General features: G+C 39.2%; 1 protein-coding gene across 1 annotated transcript in view; it reads left to right on the top strand.

Annotated features, from left to right (window-relative positions):
* Positions 1-26,359, top strand: part of PTPRD (protein tyrosine phosphatase receptor type D) — a 409,661-nt gene that overhangs the window by 83,394 nt on the left and 299,908 nt on the right. The window contains exons 2-3 of the mRNA XM_077816430.1: positions 12,414-12,559; positions 19,470-19,611. Coding sequence (XP_077672556.1) covers positions 12,414-12,559; positions 19,470-19,611 — 288 coding nt within the window. The remainder of the gene's footprint in view (positions 1-12,413; positions 12,560-19,469; positions 19,612-26,359) is intronic.

Below are 26,359 nucleotides of genomic sequence, written 5' to 3'. Positions count from 1 at the left end.
TCAGCCACAGCTTCTGCTTCGAACAATAGGACTCTGCCAGGGCAGTAATTACTGGTTCTAAAATAAGTGTCCTAATAATTTGTCAAGGAATCAACTTAAATTGTTCTGATGTTGCCTGCAACAATTTGAATAGAAAAAGCACAGCAAGGAATTCTTTAGTTCAGTTCGCCGTAAAGTATAAACATATTGGTAAATAGTGTTAATTAAAAGCTCACAAGGGTTCTTTATATGTGGGAAAACTTTTTGTTTTCCCACTTAATAATATAAATTGTAAATTAGTGGGGGGGGTGCGCGGGGGGGGGGGAGGGAATGTCAGTTGGCAAATAAGTGTCCACTGCTGTCTGTGGTGCTTTGGAATTCCTCCCATGTCCCTGGGGCTCAGATAATGTGTGTCTGGAAAAGCATGCATAATTCACAATGAAATGAGTTGGTACTAAGGTCTACACAGCCCAGGGATACAAATTAGAGACTTGCTATTTTAACATTAGACTAGCTGAAAATGTAACCTACCTTTTCTAGTGTGGAGCCTCGCTTCCAAGATAGCGAGTCATTTCAGTTTCCAAGCAAGAACAGACTGCATGGTTAGCCAAGTAATCTGTGGCTGTGCATTTCAGGAAGCTTAAACAGAAGCGCAAGGCAAAGTTTGAATAATTTCTGGGAGACACCAGGAAGTGGCAGTTTTTCTTCGAGGTGTTTTCTAAATCTGTAGTGTGAGAGTCTTCTAGTTCACACAAGACAGGGTAACAGGAGAGGAATGGATTTTCTTCACTAGACATAATTTAATATTGTGAAACATTGCCACAGTGTTGTTATATCTAGAAAAGGTGGGGCTGGGGGGAGTGGGAGGGTAGGGGAAAAATATCAAAGGCAGTTTTTTATTAATGTTTACTTTAGGACTGGATTTTTAAAGAGGATTCAACTGGGCCTAAACTGATATATCCAAATCACGGAGGATTTAGCTAAATATGATGTGTCAGGTCCTTAGCTGGAATAAATAGGCAAAGTTCCACTGAAGTCAACAGAGCTAGATGGACTTACACAAGTTAAAGATCTGAACCAATAATTTTAATTCTATTACGTATTCATAAAATAGCATAGATACTCGGCTACAGCAGTGAAAGGGCCCTGTACGAAGCTGGGTAAGTAGTTAGGTGAGTTGGTAGATATGCTGATGGATGGATTGACCTGAGAATGTTGCTGTATTCTGTATTTCACCTGAGTGGTAGTGAAGCCTCAGGATTTTAAGAGTGACAGGGTATAGCCCACAGAAACATACTAATAGGTGCATTGTTTTGGAATTTTTATGAAGATTTTATGAAATAGTACCTACTTGCTTGCTCTTTTAGAAGTAAAAAAAGCTAATTAACTTTCCTGCATAAGTTAATTTGCAGGTACATTGTAAGCACAGGTTAGAATTAAGGAGAAATAATTGCTTATAATGATGATCAGCGTAACTGATGTAATAAACTATGATTAATGAGTAAATTAGCAGTGATGCTACAAATGAGTCTGCTTTGAAAATTCTGTTAAAGAAAGGAAATGAGGGGCACAAGGAGCTTTTTTGTCAGATATCATGCATATACTTAATAATATATTAACTCTTATCTTGCATCATTTGCAATTCATCTCAACAGACAACAGTAGGAGATTACATGTAATATGGATCTATTCTTCATACTTTTTCTGCAGAAGAGCCTTTACCACTATTGAATGTAAACTGGTTTACTGCCTGTGTATTTTTAATGTATAGATGGTTCCTCAGTAAGTCCATAGGGCTAAGTGAAAGATATATAGCGGATGCTGAATGAATAAATAGTATTCCTGGGTACATGTTTTCCTTAGGAATGTCTGACTGTATAACATGGAATGAGAAGAATGGTTTCACAGATTATGACTAAGAAAGAGTTAGGACCAGTCAGATGCCCTGCTGAAACTTGATGTTGCTAAACCAATAATATATAGAGGCTTTACACCAAGTGACTATGATTCTTAGTAACTGTGTCCACCATTCAGAAAAGTTTTATAACCCTGTGGACACCTGCCAGACTGGATTGTTTATTTTGTGATAAGGTTGCATTTCTGAGTGTCAAATATTCTATGAGAACAGCTGTGAGTGTATAAACTTACAGCTTTCATGGCTATAAAATAAGTCTTTACAACAAAAATATATTGTATATTTCAGGAGCTTCCATCAGAGGTATAAATTTACCAATATATGGGCCAGTTGTAAGGGAACACCTGAGCATCTCAATGTTTTTGCTGATATTTTTGCTTTTTTATTAACCCCTAACTGATGTTTTTGCTTAGGCTTAATGTAGTATGTATGATGTAGGGAAATTCTGATTCTGGACACCGAAGAGTCAAAATTATTCCAGATTTCAGAAACATACTAAAGTTTACATACAGGGCTGGATTAATGCAATCTGGCACCTGTTTATGCCACAAAATACCCCCCACCCCCCTCCCCGCCCAACACCACCTGTATGGCCCTGACTTTTACCATAGTCCAGTCCCCATTTCAAGTGGCAGTGTCCCATTTTCAAGCTCTTTCTTTGCAACCATATAAATATGCAAAACAAAGCTGAGGTTCTGCCTTCCACATGTGGTTCCTGGTCCTGGAACCCAGAGCCTAGACTTTGACCTAGCCCTGTGTAAATATTTTTAAAAAATGTGTATCACACTATGCAATGTATGATGTCCCATGTGTACTATAGACAATGGGCTAGAGCCTCAGCTGGTGTAAAGCAATGTACGTCTCTTGTGGAACGATGCCAGTTTACTATAGCTGAGGCTCTGGTCTAATGAGTTTCGTCTCATTATTTAGCATTGTGTGGTGTCCAGTGTATAAAATTCAGGGATATGTTTTGTGTGCCAAAGTAATTGAGAGATAAAATCAAAGCAAAAGGAGCCATTGCAGTGTCAATGAAAATACACTATGTACTACATTCACCTTGTATTTGGTCCATAAGAACCTTGGCCGCCATAACTCTGTTATGCATAGATTTGCTCCATTCCGTCCATCAGCTTCTACACTGCTTCTGTTAATGGCATAAGTCCTCACCTTCAAATCTATCAACAGTTAGACCAGTGACTGCCTCTCCATTGGCCTCAGCAGCCACTCACATGTTCACAGAAACCAAACCAACCAGTGATGTCATGGTCATCTTGGAACTTGAAGGACAAATAATAATAATATACAAATGTATATATCACCAAGCAAAGCCTTCTATATCTGTGGAAGGGAGAAAGAAGAACACTCCATGAAGTCCACTTGGAAACTTGCCAAGCAAACTGACTTTACCTGGGAAGCAGGGAAAAATTGTCAGTTCTTGAAAGTTCTCAAGTCTATAATCTGAGTTTTAACACTCAGACACAGACAATGCTTTATTATTATCATCTTATTTTATAAAACAGAAAAAGTGATGCAAATTAAATTTTGTAGAGTAACAATAGTTATGGCAAACTTCATTTTTTCCTAAAATAACTATTAAAGCAAAACAAATACACATTTCCATTGTGCACCCTTGTGTGAATTGTTAGAACAGCTCTGCAGAGAAAATTTACATTGCAGTCAGCCAGGTTTCCTCCAGGATTACCAAATACTGTATAACAATGACCAATTATCATAACGTTTAGGTGAAGAGAAAAGGAGTACTAGTGGCACCTTAGAGACTAACCAATTTATTTGAGCATAAGCTTTCGTGAGCTACAGCTCACTTCATCAGATGCATCCAATGAAATGAGCTGTAGCTCACGAAAGCTTATGCTCAAATAAATTGGTTAGTCTTTAATGTGCCACAAGTACTCCTTTTCTTTTTGCGAATACAGACTAACATGGCTGCTACTCTGAAACCTGTCTTTAGGTGAAGAGTTTCCCTGAATGCTGTGGGAGCTGTAATACTTGCATCCTCATGCACTCACTATCGGACAGCACAGTAAACCATATTAGGATTATTCTGTTTATAACTTTGGCAAAGCTTCCAAGGAGCATGACATCATGGAAGGGAGAAGGAGAGAATATTGCTGCCACTTTTCCACCCAAGCAACTAGTCAGAGTTTGGAGCCCTGGGGAATATTCCACTTGGAAGTAGAAACTGATGGAGTCTGATATTTTCTTTGATGCTGTCTTCTTTACGAACCAGTTGTGTAGAAAATCCTGTATCTCTGAACTCAGAAGGAACAAAGAACAAAAAGAGTGATTTCTTTAGTTTACAGCCTCTAAGCCTCTTGAGCCAACACCAGAACCAAAAGCTCTCTCTCTAGCTTTTTTCCAGAGTCACACTGTGCTCACTGGCTACTTTTTGGCTTTCTTGCCTCTCCCTCTCCCTCTCCTTGTCCTCAGTTTCTGTGTGTTCTTTGTTTCCCTTAACCCCCAACTCCTCTTCCCCCTTTCCCCCCCCTCCAGCAATACTCAGCCAAAAGTTCCTGGACAGGTTCACATACATCTTTTGTTTTAGGTGAGGGATTATGCTTCCAGTTTTGTTAATTGAAGAATGAGTTCATACCTATCAGTCTTAGTCGGGTTTCATTAAACCCATAACATGGTTTCATCAAGTTCATAAAAATATTTTGTATACATGTGTGTGTATACAGATGTGCTTAGGACTGTAACATCAGTGTCACAAGAGAACTGAGCACATAGACCCACATTTCACTGAAGGGCCTGGCCTACTGTAAAGAATGGTGTCAGCTACATTTCACAACACTGATTCACCATTTGTGTTATATTTGCACATTAGAAGTATCTCTTCTTAAATGTTTCAAAGCTTTTAATTTTCATTTATATAGCTCTAGATTACAGAAGGATTCTGTATCACCACTCTTTAATAAAACACAACACATTCTATATAAACAGTTTATGATTTTAAATCCTTATTTTTTTAAAGTATTGCTAAATAGCTAAAATAAAATAAGTTAGTTATGGGCATGGGTTCAGTAGGCAACATTGCATATTTCTATGATGTCCACAAATGCAATTTTCAATTTCAGTTAGACAAATGAGGCACTGATTTAGTCTATCGATTTATTCTATACTTTGCATTTAGCTTTTTGTTTTCTTAATTGTAGTTTTGTTGGAATATTTAAGCTGGCCAGTAAGTAGAAAAATGCTGAAATAAACTGTAAGGTGGTAGCTGATAACTGCTTGCATTTTTTTTCCTTTGGTGGAATTCATTGCATTGGAAGTTTCAAGTGTTAATGAGCTGTGCCAAGAGAGTTTTTGTTGGACTCTGGACTGCAGTTGCCAAGGTGTGACACTCAGGGTCCAAACACCCCGTGGCGAGAACAGGGAGTATGAACCCCAAAGAATAAGCAGTTGAATTGACTGATTTGTATACAATATTATTGTATTGACTAAGGGATCATAAAAACAGATGGCACGCTGGTCATGAATATCATTGCATGATGTACGTACGGATGGTATGTGAAGAGTTATGTATGTGTGCTGGAAACATGTTCCTAAAATATGTTTTGGGGGCAGACTTGATAAGCAATTTTAGACAAATCTTGTCCTAGACAAGAGACTGTTGTTTTGCCTCTTTGCCTGTGGCTCCAATGTAAATCGAGCAAGGTGATGACAAAGACTATGGAAGTTACTTTTACATATGGGTCAACAGAGGGATGGGAAATGAACAGGAAGAAGCAAACAGCATGGGAGAATTTTAGCTGGGGACAGACTTCAAAAGAATACATTTCAAAGGTTTGCTGGACTATAAAAATCAGAGGACAGAACCCCTGAGTTATCTAGAGGTTAGAGGGCAAAGGGGACAGTGCCTTCTGATTTTGTGAAAGTTGGATCCCCTTGCCTGGAAGATTGGGGATGGTGGTAGCTTGACATGAGAGAGAAATTGTTTTAGGCATAAACATAGCTTGCTAGAATTAAGTTTTAGGCACTAAAAAGCATGTTATTTTTGTTTTGTTTATAACCCTTTTCTGTGTGTCTTATTCTTGCCTGGTATCACTTAAACCTGTGTTCTTATTAATAAACTTTTTCTTGTTTTGTTATAAAACCATCTCAGTGCCGAACAGTAAAGTAACATGTGGAACCTGGGCTAAAGTAACAGACTGGGGTGGGCACTGTGTCTTTGGAGGCAGCAAGCATAATACTTTCTGTGAGTGCCCAGTGAGAGGCATTGGGCATTGCAGAGAGACATCCCTGGGGAACTCAAGAACTGTGGTTCACTGATTATTACTTGCCAGCCAAGGTTAAGACTGGGAGTCTCAAGGAGTCCACTGGTGAAGCGAACAGACTGGTGCGGTAGGGAGCTATTTCACAACCTTACCTACTGCAAAGCTCTCTCTTGCTGAGGCAAGAGAGGTAACACAGGGGCTTACGGTTCTGGGTTCCCCGAGGAGAGCATCACATAAGGAAGGTTAAAAATAATTGTCAGTTTGCAGTTGACATTGTCCTCATGTTAATAAGCAGAATTGTGTGTGTAGGGTCCTAATTGTATTTGCCATCAGAGCCGAGCAATTTAGGATGGAATCAAAGTCAGGATATTGACAACATTTAATGCAGAGATCATTTGTATCAAACTTTAATTTACAACCTCCATAAAAGTAAAGGTAACAAGCACAACTTTTTTTTTCCTGTCTGGGGGTGATCTAAAATAATTTTACCTTGGTGATAGGCACTTTATAAATAACTAGATGAGTACATTCATGGATGGGTTGATGGGTAGACATCATGATATTTGTGTATCTGTCCAGCCAGCTGGCTGAATGCCTCACAGATATTAATGAATTTATCCTCACACTTCTATAAAACAGGGAAGTATTATTCTCCTTTTGCAGTTGGAGAGCCTGAAGCTGACAATTTAGCCCACTTCTTGTGAATCAACACTGTAAGTTCTGAAGACCAAACTAAGCCCACAGTTATGTTTCTGCAAACTCGTTGCCTTCAGTAGAATTGCACAGGTGTAGCTGTATGGAACTTAGTAAACAATTCTGCTGATGTTACACAAGAGGGAATAGAATCTAGCTTGCTCACTGTCAGCAGCCTGGGCTTAGGGTTGCCAACTTTCTAATTGCTGACAACTGGACCCCTCCTGTTCCTCCTCTTCCCCCCAAGACCCCACTCCTGTTCTGCCTCTTCCCTTGAGGCCCTGCTCCACCTCTTCCCTCAAAGACCCACCCCTCCTCCTTATTTTTGTCTCTACAGTCAGCACTCATATCTCTGTATAAGAAAGTGTTAGCTTTACAGTTTCAGGGCAGAATATTCCTTAAGCAGTGGTGCAGTTTGCACAGTATTGGAAATAAAGACTTCAAGTAATTTTTAAAATGGGTGGCCAAATTATTTTCTTGTATAAATAGGTGCAACAAGCCCCATTGCCTTCAATGGAGTTGTACTAATTTACACCAGGAGAGAATTTGGCTCTGCATTTTTATAAGGGGAAATTTCCCTTTATTTCTCCTTCCTTTTTCACCACTACATTTTACAGCAGAACAATAAAACATGGTACTGCCTTATGTAGTATGTTGATGGGCAGCACTATAAAACCCTAAAATAGAATATTTTATTCATCTAGAGAATTGGTTCAACGTACTTTTAGTTTAAGATTTTTTTTTAAATATTCTGTATAATCCTGCCCCCAAGATAACTAAGTTAGTGGCTGTGGGGAGTGAAAAGGCACCATTCTTAATGCTTGGTATGATTTACAGTGTACAGCTTGTGTCTTGAAAAACAAACCTCTTAAATGGCTCTAAGGAAGTAAGTCATACTTTTTGTTGTTTCATTGTTGTGAGATGTAAATCAGTGGGCTAATCTGTAGAAGATATGGTGTAAGGCAGGTGGGGATTCATACAGTTTTGAGTTAAAATATTTCCTAAGTAGCCTAAATCAAAGGATTCACCCACACAGCATTTTTCTTTCAAGTGTTTTGCAGGGTGTTTCGTTGAATTAACAATGTCAAAAAGAATAAAAGGAGCACGGTAATATTTCAACTTTATCTTGATAACAGAAAATCACAGCTTGTGTAATGGAATATGAGCATTTCAGGCCCAATCTTTTTACATATCAGAGTGGAAGGTTAATACGTACATAGAAAAGGGTCCAAAACTACCAGGATCTGTTGAAGCCAGATGCTTTCTATCAGACTTAATTGTTCTCTCTCTTGAGATCCAGGCGTAAAGTTTGTATCTCAGGCTCAGGATTTTCCCATTTCTTTCCTGTTATTTCTTTGGCTATTCATGACTCCAGGTTTTGTTTTGCGATAGACTTTTCACTATAGTGGTTGGATTCCTGTAGGGACAGTGACATGCTCTTTACTTTGTTAGTTCTAGACTCACTAGTGCACTTGTTTTTCAAGCATGTAGAACTTCAGTAGACAGAATTAATTCAGTGAACAGGTCAAGGTTCCCAGAGCATTCTGAGAAGCTGCTTGCTTATATAGGCTAATTACGTCAACTAAACTCTGCTGCCACTTTCCATCGCTACAGGTAACACTAACTGTAACATGGTTTTGCTATATCCTAAAACAACTACTCTGGTTGTGAATCCTAAGACTCCTTTTTTTTAATGAAATGAAACAAAACCTTGATGGAAGCATAAAATAATTGTGGAACATTATGTGATCAAGTCAACTTAAATTGTAATTGAAACGATAGCAATGCATATTTTGCCTGTCACAGCTATTAAAAATGTGGGAATTTCTCTGCAGCACTATTTTCGTCTCATTGTTGGCAAACAGTTTTTCACAATTTGCTTGTAACACTTTAACAATAGCATAAAAATACATGTTTCATCTTGCTATACTCAGGATATTTTTGATTTTCTTATATTAAATATGGCTATTTAGGACAGTACAGTAAGTTCATTTATAATGGTAGCTGTGACGGGTTCGGTCACAGAGACCCCCTTGGGACTGTTGCCTGATGGGCTCAGAGGTAGTTTTAGCACATTTTCTCTGATGGCTTGGGACTTTAGAACCCTGTCTTGTTGAGCCAGACGTGCAAGCCTGCTGCAACACAGACCCAGGATCTGAACCATGCCTCCAAAGCTGCAGACTTAACTGAAAACAGCTGTGCCCCTGTCTTCAGCACCCAGACACCCAGCTCCCGTTGGATCCAAACCCCAAATAAATCCATTTTACTCTCTATAAAGCTTATACAGAGTAAAATCATAAATTGTCCACTCTCTATAACACTGATAGAGAGATATGCCCAGCTGTTTGCTCCCCCAGGAATTAATCACTTACTCAGGGTTTACTAATAAACAGAAGTGATTTTATTAAGTGTAATAAAGTATAATAAAAAGTAGGATTTAAGTGGTTTCAAGAAATAACAGACTGAACAAAGTAAGTTATCAAGCAAAATAAAACAAAGCACGCAAGTCTAAGCCTAATACATTTAAGAAACTGAATACAGGTAAATCTCACCCTCAGAGATGTTCCAATAAGCTTCTTTCACAGACTAGACTCTCTCCTAGTTTGGGCCCAATCCTTTCCCCTGGTACAGACCTTGTTAGTTCCAGCTCCGGTGGTAACTTGGGGATTTCTCATCCCCCTTTGTTCTGTTCCACCCCCTTTTATAGCTTTGCTACAAGGCAGGAATCTTTTGTCTTTCTGGGTCCCCGCCCCTCCTTCTAAAAGGAAAAGCCCCAGGTTTAAGATGGAGTCCAGTATCAGGTGACATGGTCACATGTCCTGTGAGACCCCAGCCTCCATTCTTGTGACTAAACAGAGCCATTTACAGGTGATTGATTCCAAAAAACCTTTAATGGCTTCCACTTAACATCTTTCCATCAGTGATACAAATTTATATCTTAGTCTTCTAACTCCAATACATGCATACAAATAGGATGAACATATTTAGTAGATTATAAGCTTTGTAATGATACCTTACAAGAGACCTTTTGCATGAAGCATATTCCAGTTACATTATATTCACGCTCATTAGCATATTTCCATAAAACACATGGAGTGCAACGTCACAGTAGCCTCCTATTGTGTCCCCCTTTTTATTCATTTCACGTAGAATCATAGAAAATTAGGGTTGGAAGAGACCTCAGGAGGTCATCCAGTCCAACCCCTGCTCAAAGCAGGACCAATCCCAACTAAATCATCCCAGCCAGGGCTTTGTCAAGCCAGGCCTTAAAAACCCCTAAGGATGGAGATTCCACCACCTCCCTAGGTAACTCATTCCAGTGCTTCACCACCCTCCTAGTGAAATAGTTTTTCCTAATATGCAACCTAGACCTTCCCCACTGCAACTTGATACCATTGCTCCTTGTTCTGTCATCTGCCACCACTGATAACAGCCTAGCTCCATCCTCTTTGGAACCCCACTTCAGGTAGTTGAAGGCTGCTATCAAATTGCCCCCTCACTCTTCTCTGCTGCAGACTAAATAACCCCAGTTCCCTCAGCCTCTCCTCACAAATCATGTGCCCCACCCCACTAATAATTCGTGTTGCTCTCCGTTGGACTCTCTACAATTTGTCCACATCCTTTCTGTAGTTGGGGGGCCCAAAACTGGATGCAGTACTCCAGATGTGGCCTCACCAGTGCCGAATAGAGGGGAATAATCACTTCCCTCAATCTGCTGGCAATGCTCTTACTAATACAGCCCAATATGCCACTAGCCTTCTTGACAACAAGGGCACATTGTTGACTCATATCCAGCTTCTCATCCACTGTAATCCCCAGGTCCTTTTCTGCAGAACTGCTGCTTAGCCAGTCGGTCCCCAGCCTGTAGCAGTGCATGGGATTCTTCCATCCTAGGTGCAGGACTCTGCACTTGCCCTTGTTGAACCTCATCAGATTTCTTTTGGCTCAATCCTTCAATTTGTCTAGGTCACTCTGTATCCTATCCCTAGTCTCCAGCATATCTACCTCTCCCCCCCCCCCCATCAGTTTAGTGTCATCTGCAAACTTGCTGAGAGTGCAATCCATCCCAACATCCAGATCATTAATGAAGATTTTGAACAAAATTCATCATTTTCCACTGATTTTAACATTTTTCCCACCATGGTTACTGATACTTGTTTATAGTCTCCTGGTTTTTGCTGATAACTGTTTGATAAGAAACACTTCCTTTGGAAAGGCCAATTCAGCAGAGCATAAGGTTAGAAGTTATATGTGAGAAGTAGCAAATTAAAAAAAAAAAACAGTACAAAGGAGAAGCCATGCCGGGGAGGGCTAGAAAAGAAAAAGGAAGAGAACAAAGGAGAATAACCGAGAGAAGAGAGAGATGATGAAAGAAAAGGGGGAAAGGAAAAGTGAAAAAAAAAATGATGGGCCAGAAGAGGTGCACAGGACTTGAGATAAATCCGTATTGTTGATTAAATCCAGGCCACACATTCCAAAACCTATTTCCACTCCACTTCAAGATAAACACAGTAACCTCCATATAATTCCTTTATATACCAGTTCAAAATAAAGGAAAATGATACAGTGGAAACCCTGGATATCTGCACATCACTGATCTTGAATCACTAACTTTAAGTTAGCTCTCTCAAATATAATAGATATATGGGGGAGATATATGGGGAAGACTGGCTCGCTATGCAAGAGAATGCAGCAGCTGTACTCAAGGATTCTGCAGCATATGCATCTGCATGCACTGGTCAGATTTCACACATCAGGGTCATATCTGGTCTTGGTATAACCAAGGGTTTCGGTTAACCAGGATTCTCATCATCAAGGTTATACTACATAAACACAAAGAATGTTATTCTTCTTGGACAGAAGGAAAGAAAATAATTTGTGAAAATCCCTACTTTCCTTTCCTTTCCTTTCATGTTTCCTTTTATCTTTTCATTTCTCCTTTCTCCCACTCTCTCGTCTTTCTTGTCATCATGTCTCTGCAGATACAGTATCTTCTTTTCCTTGTTCCTTCAACAAATTGTGGCACAATTTGGGAGAGAGGCCAGGATTTATAAATGTGGTGTCTTTTGAACTGTGGGCAAGCATTAGTTTCTTTCCTACAATTGTCCTTTCTCCTCTGTGATCTAGATTTTTAATCTGTAGGCATTTATACCGATCTCCTCAAACTTTTCCAAATGTTTCTGTCCTAAATGTCACTGATTTTAATGGCTCAGAGGTGGAAAACTTGCTTTCATGACATCCCCTGATAGTAACATTAAGCCATGAACCATGATTTTATTCCATTTGATTGATGAGCTCATTTTGCAACAGAGGACAAATTAGATTTTTATTTATAATGGTGATAAAAATTAATGCATGGTCTTCCTATTCTGATGGTGTTAGATTTCTGTGTTAATACACATTTTACTAGTCAAATCTCTAAGTGCTCCCCTGACCTTTTAAGGTTTTTTTTAAAAGCCTTTTCTTTCAGGTGAATACAATTCCTAGAGAAACAAAGTATTTCCTCCTTTTTTATTTTCATTTTGACAGCTTGACATGCTTTTTTATGTCTACTGCTTAGATTTATTTTGTTACTTATTTTCTTGTTTTAGCACCGCCAAAGTTTACAAGAACTCCCGTTGATCAGACAGGGGTCTCTGGAGGAGTCGCATCATTCATCTGCCAAGCTACAGGAGACCCAAGACCTAAAATTGTCTGGAATAAAAAGGGAAAGAAAGTCAGCAATCAGAGATTTGAGGTATTAGGTCCATTGTTCTGTTCCTCTGAAAAACATTCATTCTAACATCACATTTAGTTTATGTTTTTAATCCTGGTAAATGTGCTTTATTACCAATGACTAAGCACATAGCCAGCACTGCAGGGGATAAATCTTTGCAAGCAGTCCTGGGAATAACCTACTCTGCAAACTGGTTGTGCGCAGGACCATTGAAGAGAAGATGGTTTTGCTATCTCTTAAGAGTTTCCTTTTGGTTTTTTTAAAGATTAGCATTGGGAATGGTCTGAGGGGAGGCGGCTTTCCTACCTTTCATGGTCAGAAATTGAATAAAATGATAAAGACTGTCTACTAGTGGAATGTGGGGGTGTTTCTGGGGGGTAATTCTGGGGACACTATTGTCTCTTTAAGTGGTGGGAGAAGTTAGGACTAAGGTTGGATTGACCTATGAATTGTTCCAGATGCCTATACCAAAAACCTGGAGTTGATTATGTAGAACTTCAGCTGCATCTCTACTAGCTTCTCAGTATTAAAAATAGGATTTTGCTTTTCGAAAATAATCACAAGGCAAAGTGCTATTATAAATTATCTATCACACAGTTCTGACACACACTGTCTGAATGAAAGGTCTAGACTTGCATGCCAGAATGTTTATAGGAAAATTTAAGTCTGTGCCTCTGACTATGAAGAGACAAACCAAAATGCGGTGGGATAATTTTTCACAGCACTCACCCAGGGTGCTAGCTTTTAATGGTATTTGAGTTGATAACTCACATATGGCTTTGTAAATTAGTCCTGCTATGTCAATAGAGCAAAGGCTACATTTTATTTTTTATGTGGGCTACTTGTTTTATTTTAAGAGTATTTAAAAGCAATCAGCTCATGTTTTGGTATCATACAAGATCTAGCAACCTTTCACTAGTTATTATGGTTCTTTGCAAGTGCATTTAATTCAGTAAGAAAAATAAGAAAAATAGTTGTCAAAGGATTTTAAGATGTGTTCTCTCCACTCAATGCAAGTAATTGTTTACAGCTTTCAATGCATATGACCATCTCTTTTTTACGTAATTGGAGTGAGAGGAGAATAGGCACTTTATAATAAAGGATATGCAATCTGTCCCATAATGGTCACAAAATCTACATTGAAGATGAGCAACAAACAGTCAGACAGATCATGTATATGTCTGAGTATTGTATTTGTGTTGATTTAGTTTTATTTTGCAGTTTTATTTATATTGTATTTGTTTCATATACCATTTTATGTTTATTTCTGTATTTGTTTTATGGGAGAATAGGCTAAAAGATAAGCATGTTTTACTTCCATAAAATATTTGAACTGAACTATAAATATATGATGTAAAATGTATTTTAAAAAGTTCTTAAGTGGTATGTGGAACAAGAGTGCATATTCAAATAGGACAGGACATGTTTCAATGAATTATGAAACATTTAACAGGTAATTTTCATTATAAAGCATTGAAAAGCTAGTTAGTTAAAACAGAAAGCACATCAACACTTTAAGGAGCTTTCTTCCCTCTCCAGAAAAAAGCCATTAACTCATCCTGTAGAATTTTCAGATGGAAATTAGAGCAACAGCAGAAATTAGATTCAGAAACGGCACATGGAGAAACAGGGAACATTTTGGACTTTCCACCTCAACAGTAACTGCGGGGGTCTCAAATAACTATTCTTGTTTTTCCCTTATTCGCTAAAATAAATGTTTATGTGTCTTTCTGCATTTCATTACTCAGTAGGAAGGAGGCTTCACCTGCATCTCTCTCATTATAAAAGTACTTTTGCTCCCTGTTTGAACAATTCCAAGTATGTGGTATTGCCCAATAATTTATAGGAGCAGTTTATCATTTCAGAAATTTAAGGCATAGGGCGGACCTTTCATACAGAAAATATATATTATGAATGAACATCGCATGGTGTTTTTCCTGCATGAAATACATTCAAACAACATGCATTAGAAAGTTCGGCTTGAAAATTATTGGCCATTAGAGGTCCCTTTTACAGTTTGGAAGCTATCTTGTTTGGAATCAGAGTGCCAGAACAACTGGGTTTCACCTCACAGTTCTTTTGTCCATACTGTTCAGGAGGTAACATTTTTAGCCCATAAATAGGCTTGGCAGAATTTAATATTTGTTTTTGTAATTTTAATGGATTTTTTTTATTTTAAGCATATTTTTCCTGATTTTCACAATTGCACAAAGTATTGGTTTTAAGCATTTTAAAATTATTTTATCAGTTTAAATTTAAATTTTCACAGCTGTAGGAAATTGGGGGAGGTCTAGACAATAATTTTTTAATGACAGTAGACATTGAGATTCAAAAAGTTAAAGCTTTATAACTGTTAAAATACGATTGTTAACATCACTTGTCAAAATACTATGAAGTAAATGTCCTAAAATAAAATTCTGATAAGTTCTCAAGTAGCATTTTTCTTGCTTTGCTTATCTGTAAATTGCTGTGGTTATCAATGAAAATATTTTTTTTGTTGGTTGGTGTGTGTGCGGTGAAATTAATTTTTACCAACAGTTACTGATAAAAATCTTTTCCTTCCAAAAAGCAAATGAGCAAAACCGCTGGTGGCGTATATCTAATCCATAGTGTAATGTGCAACTAAAGGGAATATCAGTAGCATTCATCTGCTGAAGCTTCCCCATTCTGCAATGATTTGGCTTCTCTGTAAAGGCCCACAGGTCTCAAACCTGGGCCCACAGATTCTCAGGCAGCTTTCACACCCTGGCTCTCCCTGGGGAGTTGACCCAGAACTACTGCATATGAGGGGCTCACAGAACTCTGACTCCTCCCAGAGGCACTGCCCTGAAAGATCCTAATTAGGGATGATGGCCAGCCCTTCCAATTGGCCAGAAGGACGCATAGGAAGTTGTCTGAGCAACTAAGGGGCTTCCTGACTGGCTGCCGCACTGGACCTGACTCCTATTTGATCACTCGTTTTTGATTCCTGCTCTTACCACTGGCTTGGTTCCTGGACTCTGATTCTGTCTCTTACCTCTGTCTTAGTTTCTGGATACTGATTTTGGCTCTGACCACGAGGCCTGACTACCCCTACTCTGACCATTAGGTCAGACTGCCCACGTCTCAGTCCTGACATTCCCCTTCTGAGTCAAATAGTTGTACCAACCTGTTTCTTAGGATTGTGGAGCCTCCTCTCCCTCCATAGCAGCCCACACGTCATATATACCAGCTATCCTGTTTTGATTCACACCGGAGGGAGGTCTGTGTGTCCTTTAGGTTTGTTCAAGATGGTGGCTTTCTTTAAAGAACAGAGAAAAGGAAGTCTGTATGTGGGGCTGTGCCATTGACCTCTCCCCAAGAAAGCACATATTATTTTGCTGTCCCTCAGACTCTTCCCAGTCTCAGAAAAGCCAGTAAACCAGCCTTAGGATGTGCACAGTGAGGTAACATCCATACAAACTGAGTCCAAAACCATGGAGGCTGGTGATCAGTGCTGCAGTCTGTGGGACTGGGCCAGGTTCAACAATATCCTGCCCAGTGCTCTATACAAGGCCGACCATGGGAGAATCTGCATTTGTCTCATGCCTGCAAACAAAAACTTTTTATTATCATTTACCAACAGAAGGTGACCCTTCAATTTTCATAGAGGGTCTTGCTATTAATCTTTTATCCTTTTATTTTAATTCCAATATGAGGCAAAGGAAAATCCTGGTATTCCCTACTTGAACTCTAAGAGTCAGATTTTCAAAACATACATTGCATTTGTGCAGGTATTGCATACATTTGCATATGTATTTTTGAATGCTATCATTTTGCATTTAAATGTTAGACTTTACATATGCAAAAACCCATTAGTGTACAGAAACTAAGGACAAATGGGCTGGAGCTTGTAAATTCTGTCATTTGCACATGATAGCAATACTGCCCAAACACGTATGGAATGTGTATGGCTCAAATGTAGCAACCAATGAAGAGGTGGGTGAGACTCCCCCACAGAAGTTTGACCTGCTCGTTTTATTTCCAGAGATCCCAACAGCTCAGGAAGTTGGAATCTCTTTCTTTCTTCCATGCTCCCAAGAAAGAACTGTTGTTCTGCTTTGTCAAGGGATCTTTTAAGGGGCTGAAGGGGTCTGTTGCCTCTTTAAGAGTCACGTGACACTCAACAAGGGACATGACGTAACTCCTGGGCCAAACAAGAATCTGCTGCGGTACTATAAATTTGCAAGACAGTGACCTGGCACTTATCCGAGAGTGCTAAAGGAGTTGGCGGATGTGATTGCAGAGCCATTGGCCATTATCTTTGAAAAACTCATGGCGATCGGGGGAGGTCCCGGATGACTGGAAAAAGGCTAATGTAGTGCCCATCTTTAAAAAAGGGAAGAAGGAGGATCCTGGGAATTACAGGCTGGTGAGCCTCACCTCAGTCCCTGCAAAAATCATGAAGCAGGTCCTCAAGGAATCAATTCTGAAGCACTTAGAGGAGAGGAAAGTGATCAGGAACAGTCAGCATGGATTCACCAAGGGAAAGTCATGCCTGACTAATCTAATTGCCTTCTATGATGAGATAACTGGTTCTGTGGATGAAGGGAAAGTAGTGGACGTGTTATTCCTTGACTTTAGCAAAGCTTTTGACACCGTCTCCCACAGTATTCTTGCTAGCAAGTTAAAGAAGTATGTGCTGGATGAATGGACTATAAGGTGGGTAGAAAGTTGGCTAGATTGTCGGGCTCAACGGGTAGTGATCAATGGCTCCATGTCTAGTTGGCAGCCATTATCAAGTGGAGTGCCCCAAGGGTCGGTCCTGGGGCCGGTTTTGTTCAATATCTTCATAAATGATCTGGAGGATGGTGTGGATTGCACCCTCAGCAAGTTTGCAGATAACACTAAACTGGGAGGAGAGGTAGATATGCTGGAGGGTAGGGATAGGATACAGAGAGCCCAGACAAATTGGAGGATTGGGCCAAAAGAAATCTGATGAGGTTCAACAAGGACAAGTGCAGAGTCCTGCTCTTAGGACGGAAGAATCCCATGCACTGCTACAGACTAGGGACCGAATGGCTCGGCAGCAGTTCTGCAGAAAAGGACCTAGGGGTTACAGTGGACGAGAAGCTGGATATGAGTCAACAGTGTGCCCTTGTTGCCAAGAAGGCCAATGGCATTTTGGGATGTATATGTAGGGGCATAGCGAGCAGATCGAGGGACGTGATCGTCCCCCTCTATTCAACATTGGTGAGGCCTCATCTGGAGTACTGTGTCCAGTTTTGGGCCCCACACTACAAGAAGGATGTGGAAAAATTGGAAAGAGTCCAGCGGAGGGCAACAAAAATGATTAGGGGACTGGAACACATGAGTTATGAGGAGAGGCTGAGGGAACTGGGATTGTTTAGTCTGCGGAAGAGAAGAATGAAGGGGGATTTGATAGCTGCTTTCAACTACCTGAAAGGGGGTTTCAAAGAGGATGGATCTAGACTGTTCTCAGTGGTATCAGATGACAGAACAAGGAGTAATGGTCTCAAGTTGCAGTGTGGGAGGTTTAGGTTGGATATTAGGAAAAACTTTTTCACTAGGAGGGTGGTGAAACACTGGAATGCGTTACCTAGGGAGGTGGTGGAATCTTCTTCCTTAGAAGTTTTTAAGGTCAGGCTTGACAAAGCCGTGGCTGGGATGATTTAGTTGGGGATTGGTCCTGCTTTGAGCAGGGGGTTGGACTAGATGACCTCCTGAGGTCCCTTCCAACCCTGATATTCTATGATTCTATGATTTACTTTCAGTGCCTGACTGAATGAATGCAGCAGTCAGAAGAAGAGGTCTTAGTGACTTAGTCTTTGACAAATACAATGCACTGTACTTCCTATGAGCAATTCATGTCTACCTATAAGGGTGTTAGTCTCTTAGCTCGAGCATAGTAGGGAGCTGAAGCAGAAATTTAAATTTTATTTTTCTGACCAAACACCAGATTATTTTGAAGAAATCCATGAATCTGGCATCCCAGCCTAATAGCCAGGCTGATGATAGTCCCAAACTGTTGTACATAGTTAATGAAGAAAGAAATAGTTAATGAAAGTGAGTTATTTTTTGAGTTAGTTGCTAGGGAAGGTGCATGTGGTGCCTGTGGTGAGTGGGCTGCTGTAGAGAGTAGCAACATCCTGACAAGATGAATGATTTATCTCCCCGAGTAAGCGGAGGGAAGAGGCAGCAGTCCTATTAGCTCCAGACTACAGATGTATATTCAGATGGGGGAATGAAAGTTTCTTATGTAAATTATTCAAAAATAACAACCACACACCACTACCAAGAACAACACAGTCATTTCATTTTGCTGGACACACTCTATATAAATGATATTATCCGCTAATATTAATTATACATGGAACAAATTCACAGCTGGAGAAAACAGGGATATGTCCTTTGGAAGTGTCTGGGCCACATTCAAACATGGTGTAAACAAAAGAGTGAATTTTATGTTGGCTTTAAGTGGAGAAGTAGTATAGTTCTTAGCTATTTGTATTTGATGTGAGTGCAAAATAAATTCAGCTTACATGCGAAAGGGGGAAGATGTGGAGTGGAGTGCAACAGGAAAAGCAACTAGCAGGAGAGTGTTAGTGGGGTATAAGAAAGTATGAGGGGCCTAAAGTAAGAATATGCTTTCTTACACCTTCCTGTTAGTTGCTTTTTGTCACTAATCCCTTCCATGTAAATTACACTTACATCGATATTCAGTGGATCTATGTATGTTACACTGCATTGCCACTTAAGCGTACTTACATCTGTTTGTATAACCAATGTACACTACAGTCTAAGTCACTGTTGAATTCGCCTCTGTGTATATCTGAAAAATGAAACTGGCTTTGAGGTTATGAATATTGATAGTTCATCGTGCACACATAGAATTAGCTGAGAGGTAGGCATTTGTAACAACACCTGTGACAGCTGTTGTTTCCTTCAATAGGTAATAGAATTTGATGATGGATCTGGATCAGTTCTCAGAATACAGCCTCTGCGGACTCCACGAGATGAAGCTATTTATGAATGTGTTGCTTCCAATAGTGTTGGAGAAATAAGTGTGTCCACTAGACTCACTGTTTTACGTGGTAAGTCCTTGTCAGACAATAACTTATTTTCTTTGATAGTGTCAAAACTATTACATCATTGCAGTGTTTTGGGTTTTTTTCTACAGCTAATGAAAGAAAGAGTGTTTAAGGTTCCTTTTTGGAGGGTACTGTCGTATTGTGAATGCTGGAAAATGGGAACTTCCTTGTTTGAAATTTGGATTTGGTTTTCTTTTGGATGTTTGACTCTCTAATGGCTCCATCTTACTGAACAGGGTGGGGAAGAAAATGCAAGGTCAAAGAAAGTAAGATAAGGAGGAAAAATGGGAAGACTCTGGCTAGAACAAGCAAACAATAACATGTTTTGTGAATGCATCTGATTTGCACGTTAGTGCTGTCTTGTGCGCTTTTATTTGTATGATTGGCGTTTATACAGAAAGTTATCCATGCTGCCACTGACCTTGGTGAAACTACAGAAACAGTATTTACATAAGGATGAGCTACAGCTAAACATTTTCTCCAAAGTACTGGGCGCAAACATGCTGTTCTTCAGCCTCAGACATGCATATCATCTTCTACGTCTTTTTATTAATTTATTTAGCAAACATTGTTATTGAGGCCAATGAAAGGATCATCTAATTTTTCAACCCTGGAGTTGGAATATAAGATTTAGTGCCAAACCTATGGACTCACTTACAAATGATATTCCCATTGGAGTAAATGCTAGTAATCGAATGGCCTTTTGTATCTGTTGTTCATTCTTCTGGAGACAGATAGGAACTTTGTTTTGACATGTGAAATGTGTCCCTTCCTCACTTGCTTGCCAATCCCTCCTACAGTGCATTGTCCACTCTGTATTTTGGAGGGAGGTGCTTTCGTCAAAACACTAGCACATAATGCACCATACCAGCCACATAAACATACGACAGGGAGTTTGTGAAGGTTAGGGTCAGGGTTAGGGTTTGTGTCTACTGGGATGAAAATTTCAACTATCAGACAGCATTAAAAGAAGATAATCCTTGGAGCTCTGTGTTTTATTATTCTTTGCCCCACCATTTAGAAACATTTGGGGAGATATAGAGATTGCTTTTCTTTATTTTGTTTTTTTCCCTTTGTGCTACTTTCAAAGAACTGGATTTTTGTGTAGCAAGAAAGACTAACTTATTTGTATGTGGTTTTTTAATCAGTGTAAGCAATTATGTTGTTTACATCACCGATGAAAAAGGATCAGAACACTGTGTATGTATGACATATATTTAAAAATTTTCCTCAGAAGTACCTGACATAATGAAAATAAATACATGAATAAACCTGCTAAAAATTCAAATGTTATCTCTAGTGTTAACTTGGCTGTGTTTGGCATCATTTTAATTTATTTTCCAGCCACAGTTAATAAAAATGGAAAGGTTGATCATTTGGTTCATATTTTAACTTCCCTGTTCAACTCCCTGAACAAAGTAGTTGTTTCTATTGTTTGAAATGACAGAAATCATATTCTGTTCAGTTTTTTATGAATTCATAAATTAAAAAAGCCCCCAAAACAGTCATATTACATAGCAATAATTGTTGTTTGCAGTAAGATCTGAAGACAAGCTCTGTGTGAACTCAAAAATTTGTCTCTTTATCCAACATAAAGTTGGTCCAATAAAAGATATTGCCTCCCCCACCTTGTCTCTCTAATAGCAATAAATATCATTTAAAAATTAAGAATGTGGAAAAAAAAGTGGGAAAATTCAGATGTAAAGTGTATTCTCTGCGTACAGAATTTAATGAAGGGTAGAACACGTTACCTACTGAAATATATTTACAGGCCTCCTGGGTCTTTTCATTGAAATGTCTGTGCATGTGTTTTTAAAGATGCAGTTCTGAATCAACTGTTTCTTCCTTACTCTGTAGTAGAGAGACACCGGGACTTATCCTCTTCTCATTGACAACAATGAATACTTAAATGGGTGTAAGATCGGCACCCATGTCAAAACTGGCTGGCTCTAAAAATATGATCTACCTGTTCCCCCACCCCCATCTGCAATGTAAGCTGTTTGTTGTAAAGTATATGCAGGTTTTTCTTTGTCTTTCTTTCCAACTCAAATGGTTCAATACTCCTTAAAAATAACTTACGTCAGCATTCTACCTCTTATGAACAGCCCTACAATAATAAATGAGAGTGTACATGCACATGATGGAGATAAATAAAAGTTGGTAAGAAAACAAGGAAAAAATTAAAATGATTAAAAATCGAAGAGAAACTTTATAGTCTCCAGCCATAATGCTTACAGTTTTTGTTAAAAGGATAAAGTGAAGTAGCTGAGATCCTCTGGTTCGGGGCTCGATTAAAGCAAGATCCATGGATCTAAGCCATGAGATGGAAGGAGGCCCATATACACATTGATCCATGAGGTGTGGAATGGTGTAATAATGCCAGAGAGAATTGGGATCTGCCAACTGGAGAGCGTGAGGTAGCTTTAGGTGGCAGGTAGCATGAGGTTGCAGGTTTAGAAGCCACTTGGCAATGTTGTGGTTGATCATTTCTTTTATTAGATCCAGTGTTTCGGGCATTAGCATCCAGTGACTCAGGCAATGTAGGTTCAATTACTGCTTTGTGCTTCCTGTGTGGCCTTGGGCAAGTCACTTATTCTCTATGTGCCTCACTTCCCCACCTGTACTTTGACCACAATAGTACTTCTGTGCATCACAGGGGTGCTGTAAGGATAAGTATGTGAATAACTACGAGGCACTCAAATACTACGGTGATGGGGGCCATGTCAGTATGATAGATAGATCTGAGTAGATTGGATCCAGGCCCCCTCAAGGCTTAATCCACCAGAGAGCCCCCATGTCGCTCTGCATTGTGCAGGTGGTACACATCTCTTTTGCAAGCTCCTCAAATGCTGCCTCCCTGTGCTCCCCGAGAACCAGCACAACATTTGTGCTGCACCTGAGACCATCCAAGCTCTTGCAATGGAAGGTCAGGATTTGACCCAGAATTAACAAGCTTTGCCACCCTTTTGCCATGAGGGTTGATGAGGCAGAGGGATGTTCCCACGCAAGAAAGGGCCCAGTCTCACAAATTTTTTAATCAGTTAAAGGTATGGTCAGCTTAAGTGGTTACAAATAACTTGGTTCAGTTTGTCTCAATGCAGTAACTTTTTTGCCATCACAACCACATCTGTATGCCTCCACCCTGTAGTCTGCCTCATCATGTTTCTATGGGAAGTTCTGGACAGCTATCACACAGTGGCTCAACAGGAGCTGCCTGGGCCTGTGCCTATCCTCTTCTGTTTAGATTCTTCAACTGTGCTCATAACCACGGTATCCGGTCAGTAAGTGCTACGAGCACTGCTGCAGCCTCTAGTTTCTGGAGTTGGTGCTTTACAGTATGGAAGAGGTGGCAGACAGAAAAGATAACAGCTTCCCTCATCACTCTGAAGCATTACGTGAAAAGTAGGCCAAGGCAAAGGGTTGTGTCCTTCTCCACTGAAGACTGAAATGCTAGTCCACTAACACGGTAGAGATGTTGGTGTCATTTATGTGCCAGCGGTGATTTTCATGAACCCAGCCAACCCTTTGCTGATGAAGCCATGCCAAGACTGTAAGCATGTCAACAAATGCTGCTTTATCTGTTGCCACCGTTGTGTCACAGTGGTGTTTGAGTGCACCTTTACGAGACTGAAACCACCTAAAGCAAAACAACATAGAGCGGATGTATATCCCCACACTCATGGCTGCATGCTCTGTTCACTGTACTATCTGTGAATTAAAAGCAAAGTGCTACATAGGCACTTGGAAATTGAGGCTGGATCCTGATACATTCCCATCTCACTACAAGCTCTGTGATTACCATCTGAGCAAATATGCATAATAATGGATTCTCTGTGCCAGTATTTCTGCTCACACTGTCAATCGGCAAGGAGCAAGAGGAGCAAAATCTTTGTGTTGAGATGCTTTTCTCATATCTCTGCTATAAAGCTGCTTTTATAAAGTGATTGATGCGATGTCAAGCAATCATGGTATATAATAAAAAGTGAGTTATGTATTTAACAGTGTTTCCCTGGCCATTGATATGACAAGTGTAATTAAAGGACATTGTTTTTATTACAATGGAAAAGGTTCAGAGCAATTTCCAGAGTTTGAAAAATAGCAAGGGGGTGGGGGGAGAGATATGCATTCAAAGCACTATTATTTTCCTGATATCAGAAGATGGGTCACAAGTAATGACAATTTGTTTCCATGTTCTCTCAATACCTCGTGATTTTGAGGTGGGCAGGGGCCATTTTAAACTGGCTTGCTCCTCTGGGTGATGTAACTGGGAAAAGCCATCTAGGGCAGCTTACGCATGGGGATTAGAGTCCCTGGAAGTCAGACACACAGAGTGACACCTTTATTCTGAGGGACAATGCACTGTGGGATGTCTGACTGCACAGTGCTAAATAAGAACAGGGAACTGGATTTACCAGTTACACTGGCATTGCTATGGGTGCCCATCCATTGGCAAGATCATGACGTACCTAGCTGGTCACAAGAAATTTACCATGTGCCAAAAGAGCCAGCTAGCTGGGGAAGTGCCTGGGTAATATTCACTGGTTTTAACCATCTGTCGTGTGTACAGTGTTTTTAGTCCATTGGGCCTCTAGCTGGTCATAGGCATGGTAGAAAGTTGTGTGGATGGGGTCAGAAAGATAGAGCATGTGACACATGCATATATCTATCTCAAAAGCATTCACTAAGAGAAGTTTGAAGAGCCATAGTAAAAACTTCGCAGATTTTTAGTGAGAATGAGAATGCAACCGACTACGTACAATATCTTACGACCAGAATTAGCATGTTCATTACAGTTCCATTTTATTAATGCCTCTTTTTGAAGACGAACACTGTGGTCCCTGCTGTGAAAATGGTACTTTGCACTTTATGTTATAAAGTGTTCTCTGCTGGGGAGCCGTGCTAGGAACATTAAAGAACAAAGGACAGCTGCTTGACGATCGTACAAAAGGGTTTTATGAAAGAGGGACCAAAAGGAAAGGTGGCCAATATACAGACAATTTACCAGCAATTATGGTACCAAGTGATGTGCAGATTACTTGAAATGGCTTACAAAAAAGTGCTAGGTCTAAGCGGATACAAAATTACAAACTCTTTTGATATATTTTAGTCATGTGTGTAAATACATGCAGAGCAAACAGAAACATTTGCCTTTCATGCAGTATAATTTGAAACACTTAATGAATTATCACTCTGTATAAGAGGGAAGGGAAATGGAACTGTTAGCCAGATCAGGAAATGAACAAAAATTTGAAAAACACACAGTCCATTTCCTATGGCTGAGTTTTCAGTTCTTTTATAGTGAAGGAATATTTTGTTATGTCTAATGTAGAACTTTAGCATGACAGTACGCTTTGTCAGGAGAACTCATTCTATAACTAGTGTTAATAGTTTAATAAATTCTGCTTATGTAATTTAAATTATCAGGAACACATCAGGGTATACTATCATAAGCTATATAATGCACATAGATTCAAATTTTACTTTCAGATACATGTGTGCCACCCTATTGATTTCACAATTATTTATTATCATTTTATATGTAAAAATAATTTTAAAATCTACATTATCGCCTACAGTCATTCATAATATAAATAGAATGGGCTGAATAATATTCATGAATAACTGAACTATTTTTTATCAATTATCTCATACATATTTTTCAAATAATATTTTTAGTAGTCACTCAATTCCCAAGATGTAATATTTGTCAAAGAAACTGTTTTCCCCACCAATAAATGATTAATTTATTCACAATTTTTGTCAACTGTTATCACACTTGACATATAAAATAGTGCAGTTTTTCCTTCTGCATGGAATAACTGTATGCCAGTGTATTTTTAAAAGGGTTTATTACAGTTAATAAAATATATATTGATAGTCATTAGAAAACTATTTCTGAATGTAAAACAGGTAGAATAGGAGTACATACACTACTTGAAAATGAAGGAAATATTACAAGTTCATCAAAATTACTTGTATCTAAAATCCTTTTATCAAGAATTTCAAAAGTGAATAGTGAGCTTGGGTGCTTCAAATTTTGGATGCCAAATTTAAGCTATCTCTAAGGTGTATCAGTTTAGGCAAAATAAACCACTAGCTGCTTTTGAAAATCTTAGTCCTAAACTTTATTTTCTATGGTGGTTGTTCTATTTCTGTGAAACTTCTTTGAATTCCTTGCTGTCCCAGAAAATTATCTTAATATGCTACGCTGCTAGGATGTGTCTACTAAATGAAGATGTACCTTTCCTTGTTGTTTTGATCTAACTAGTCAGTGAAAACAGCTACTGGTCATGGTTTGTGTCTTTATAATGATTTTCTTATTTTTCCATTCTAGTTCATTTTCCTCTGAATTTCATTTTCTTGTTCATTGAACCACATTTCAGATATTTTCTTCCATGACTGTAAAATTACCAGTTCAGTTTCACTCATGTATATCTGTTCATGATGTCTACTTCATATTTTGAAATGGTATCAGTAGTAATAAAGTATTGCTATCTAATGTTCACAGGGACAGTCAATTTGAAGTGGACAGTCATAAAAGATGAATGTTGACTTGAAGCGTCAGCTGGTTAAACTGTTCCTCCTCATCCATTTCTATTTTATAATAAGAAACTTTTTGTAGTCGATGACTGTTCATGAAATAGATGTCTGGCAGTCAGGTGAACTGAACATCCTTAGACAAGAAGGAGGAATAATACTGTACAAAGAAATAATAGTCCTCTTTAGCATGAAGGGCTTTTTTTTAATTAAA

This window comes from Eretmochelys imbricata, chromosome 5 (genome assembly GCF_965152235.1).
Source record: "Eretmochelys imbricata isolate rEreImb1 chromosome 5, rEreImb1.hap1, whole genome shotgun sequence".
Classification (NCBI taxonomy): domain Eukaryota; kingdom Metazoa; phylum Chordata; order Testudines; family Cheloniidae; genus Eretmochelys; species Eretmochelys imbricata.
This window is presented reverse-complemented; position numbering and strand designations above follow the sequence as displayed.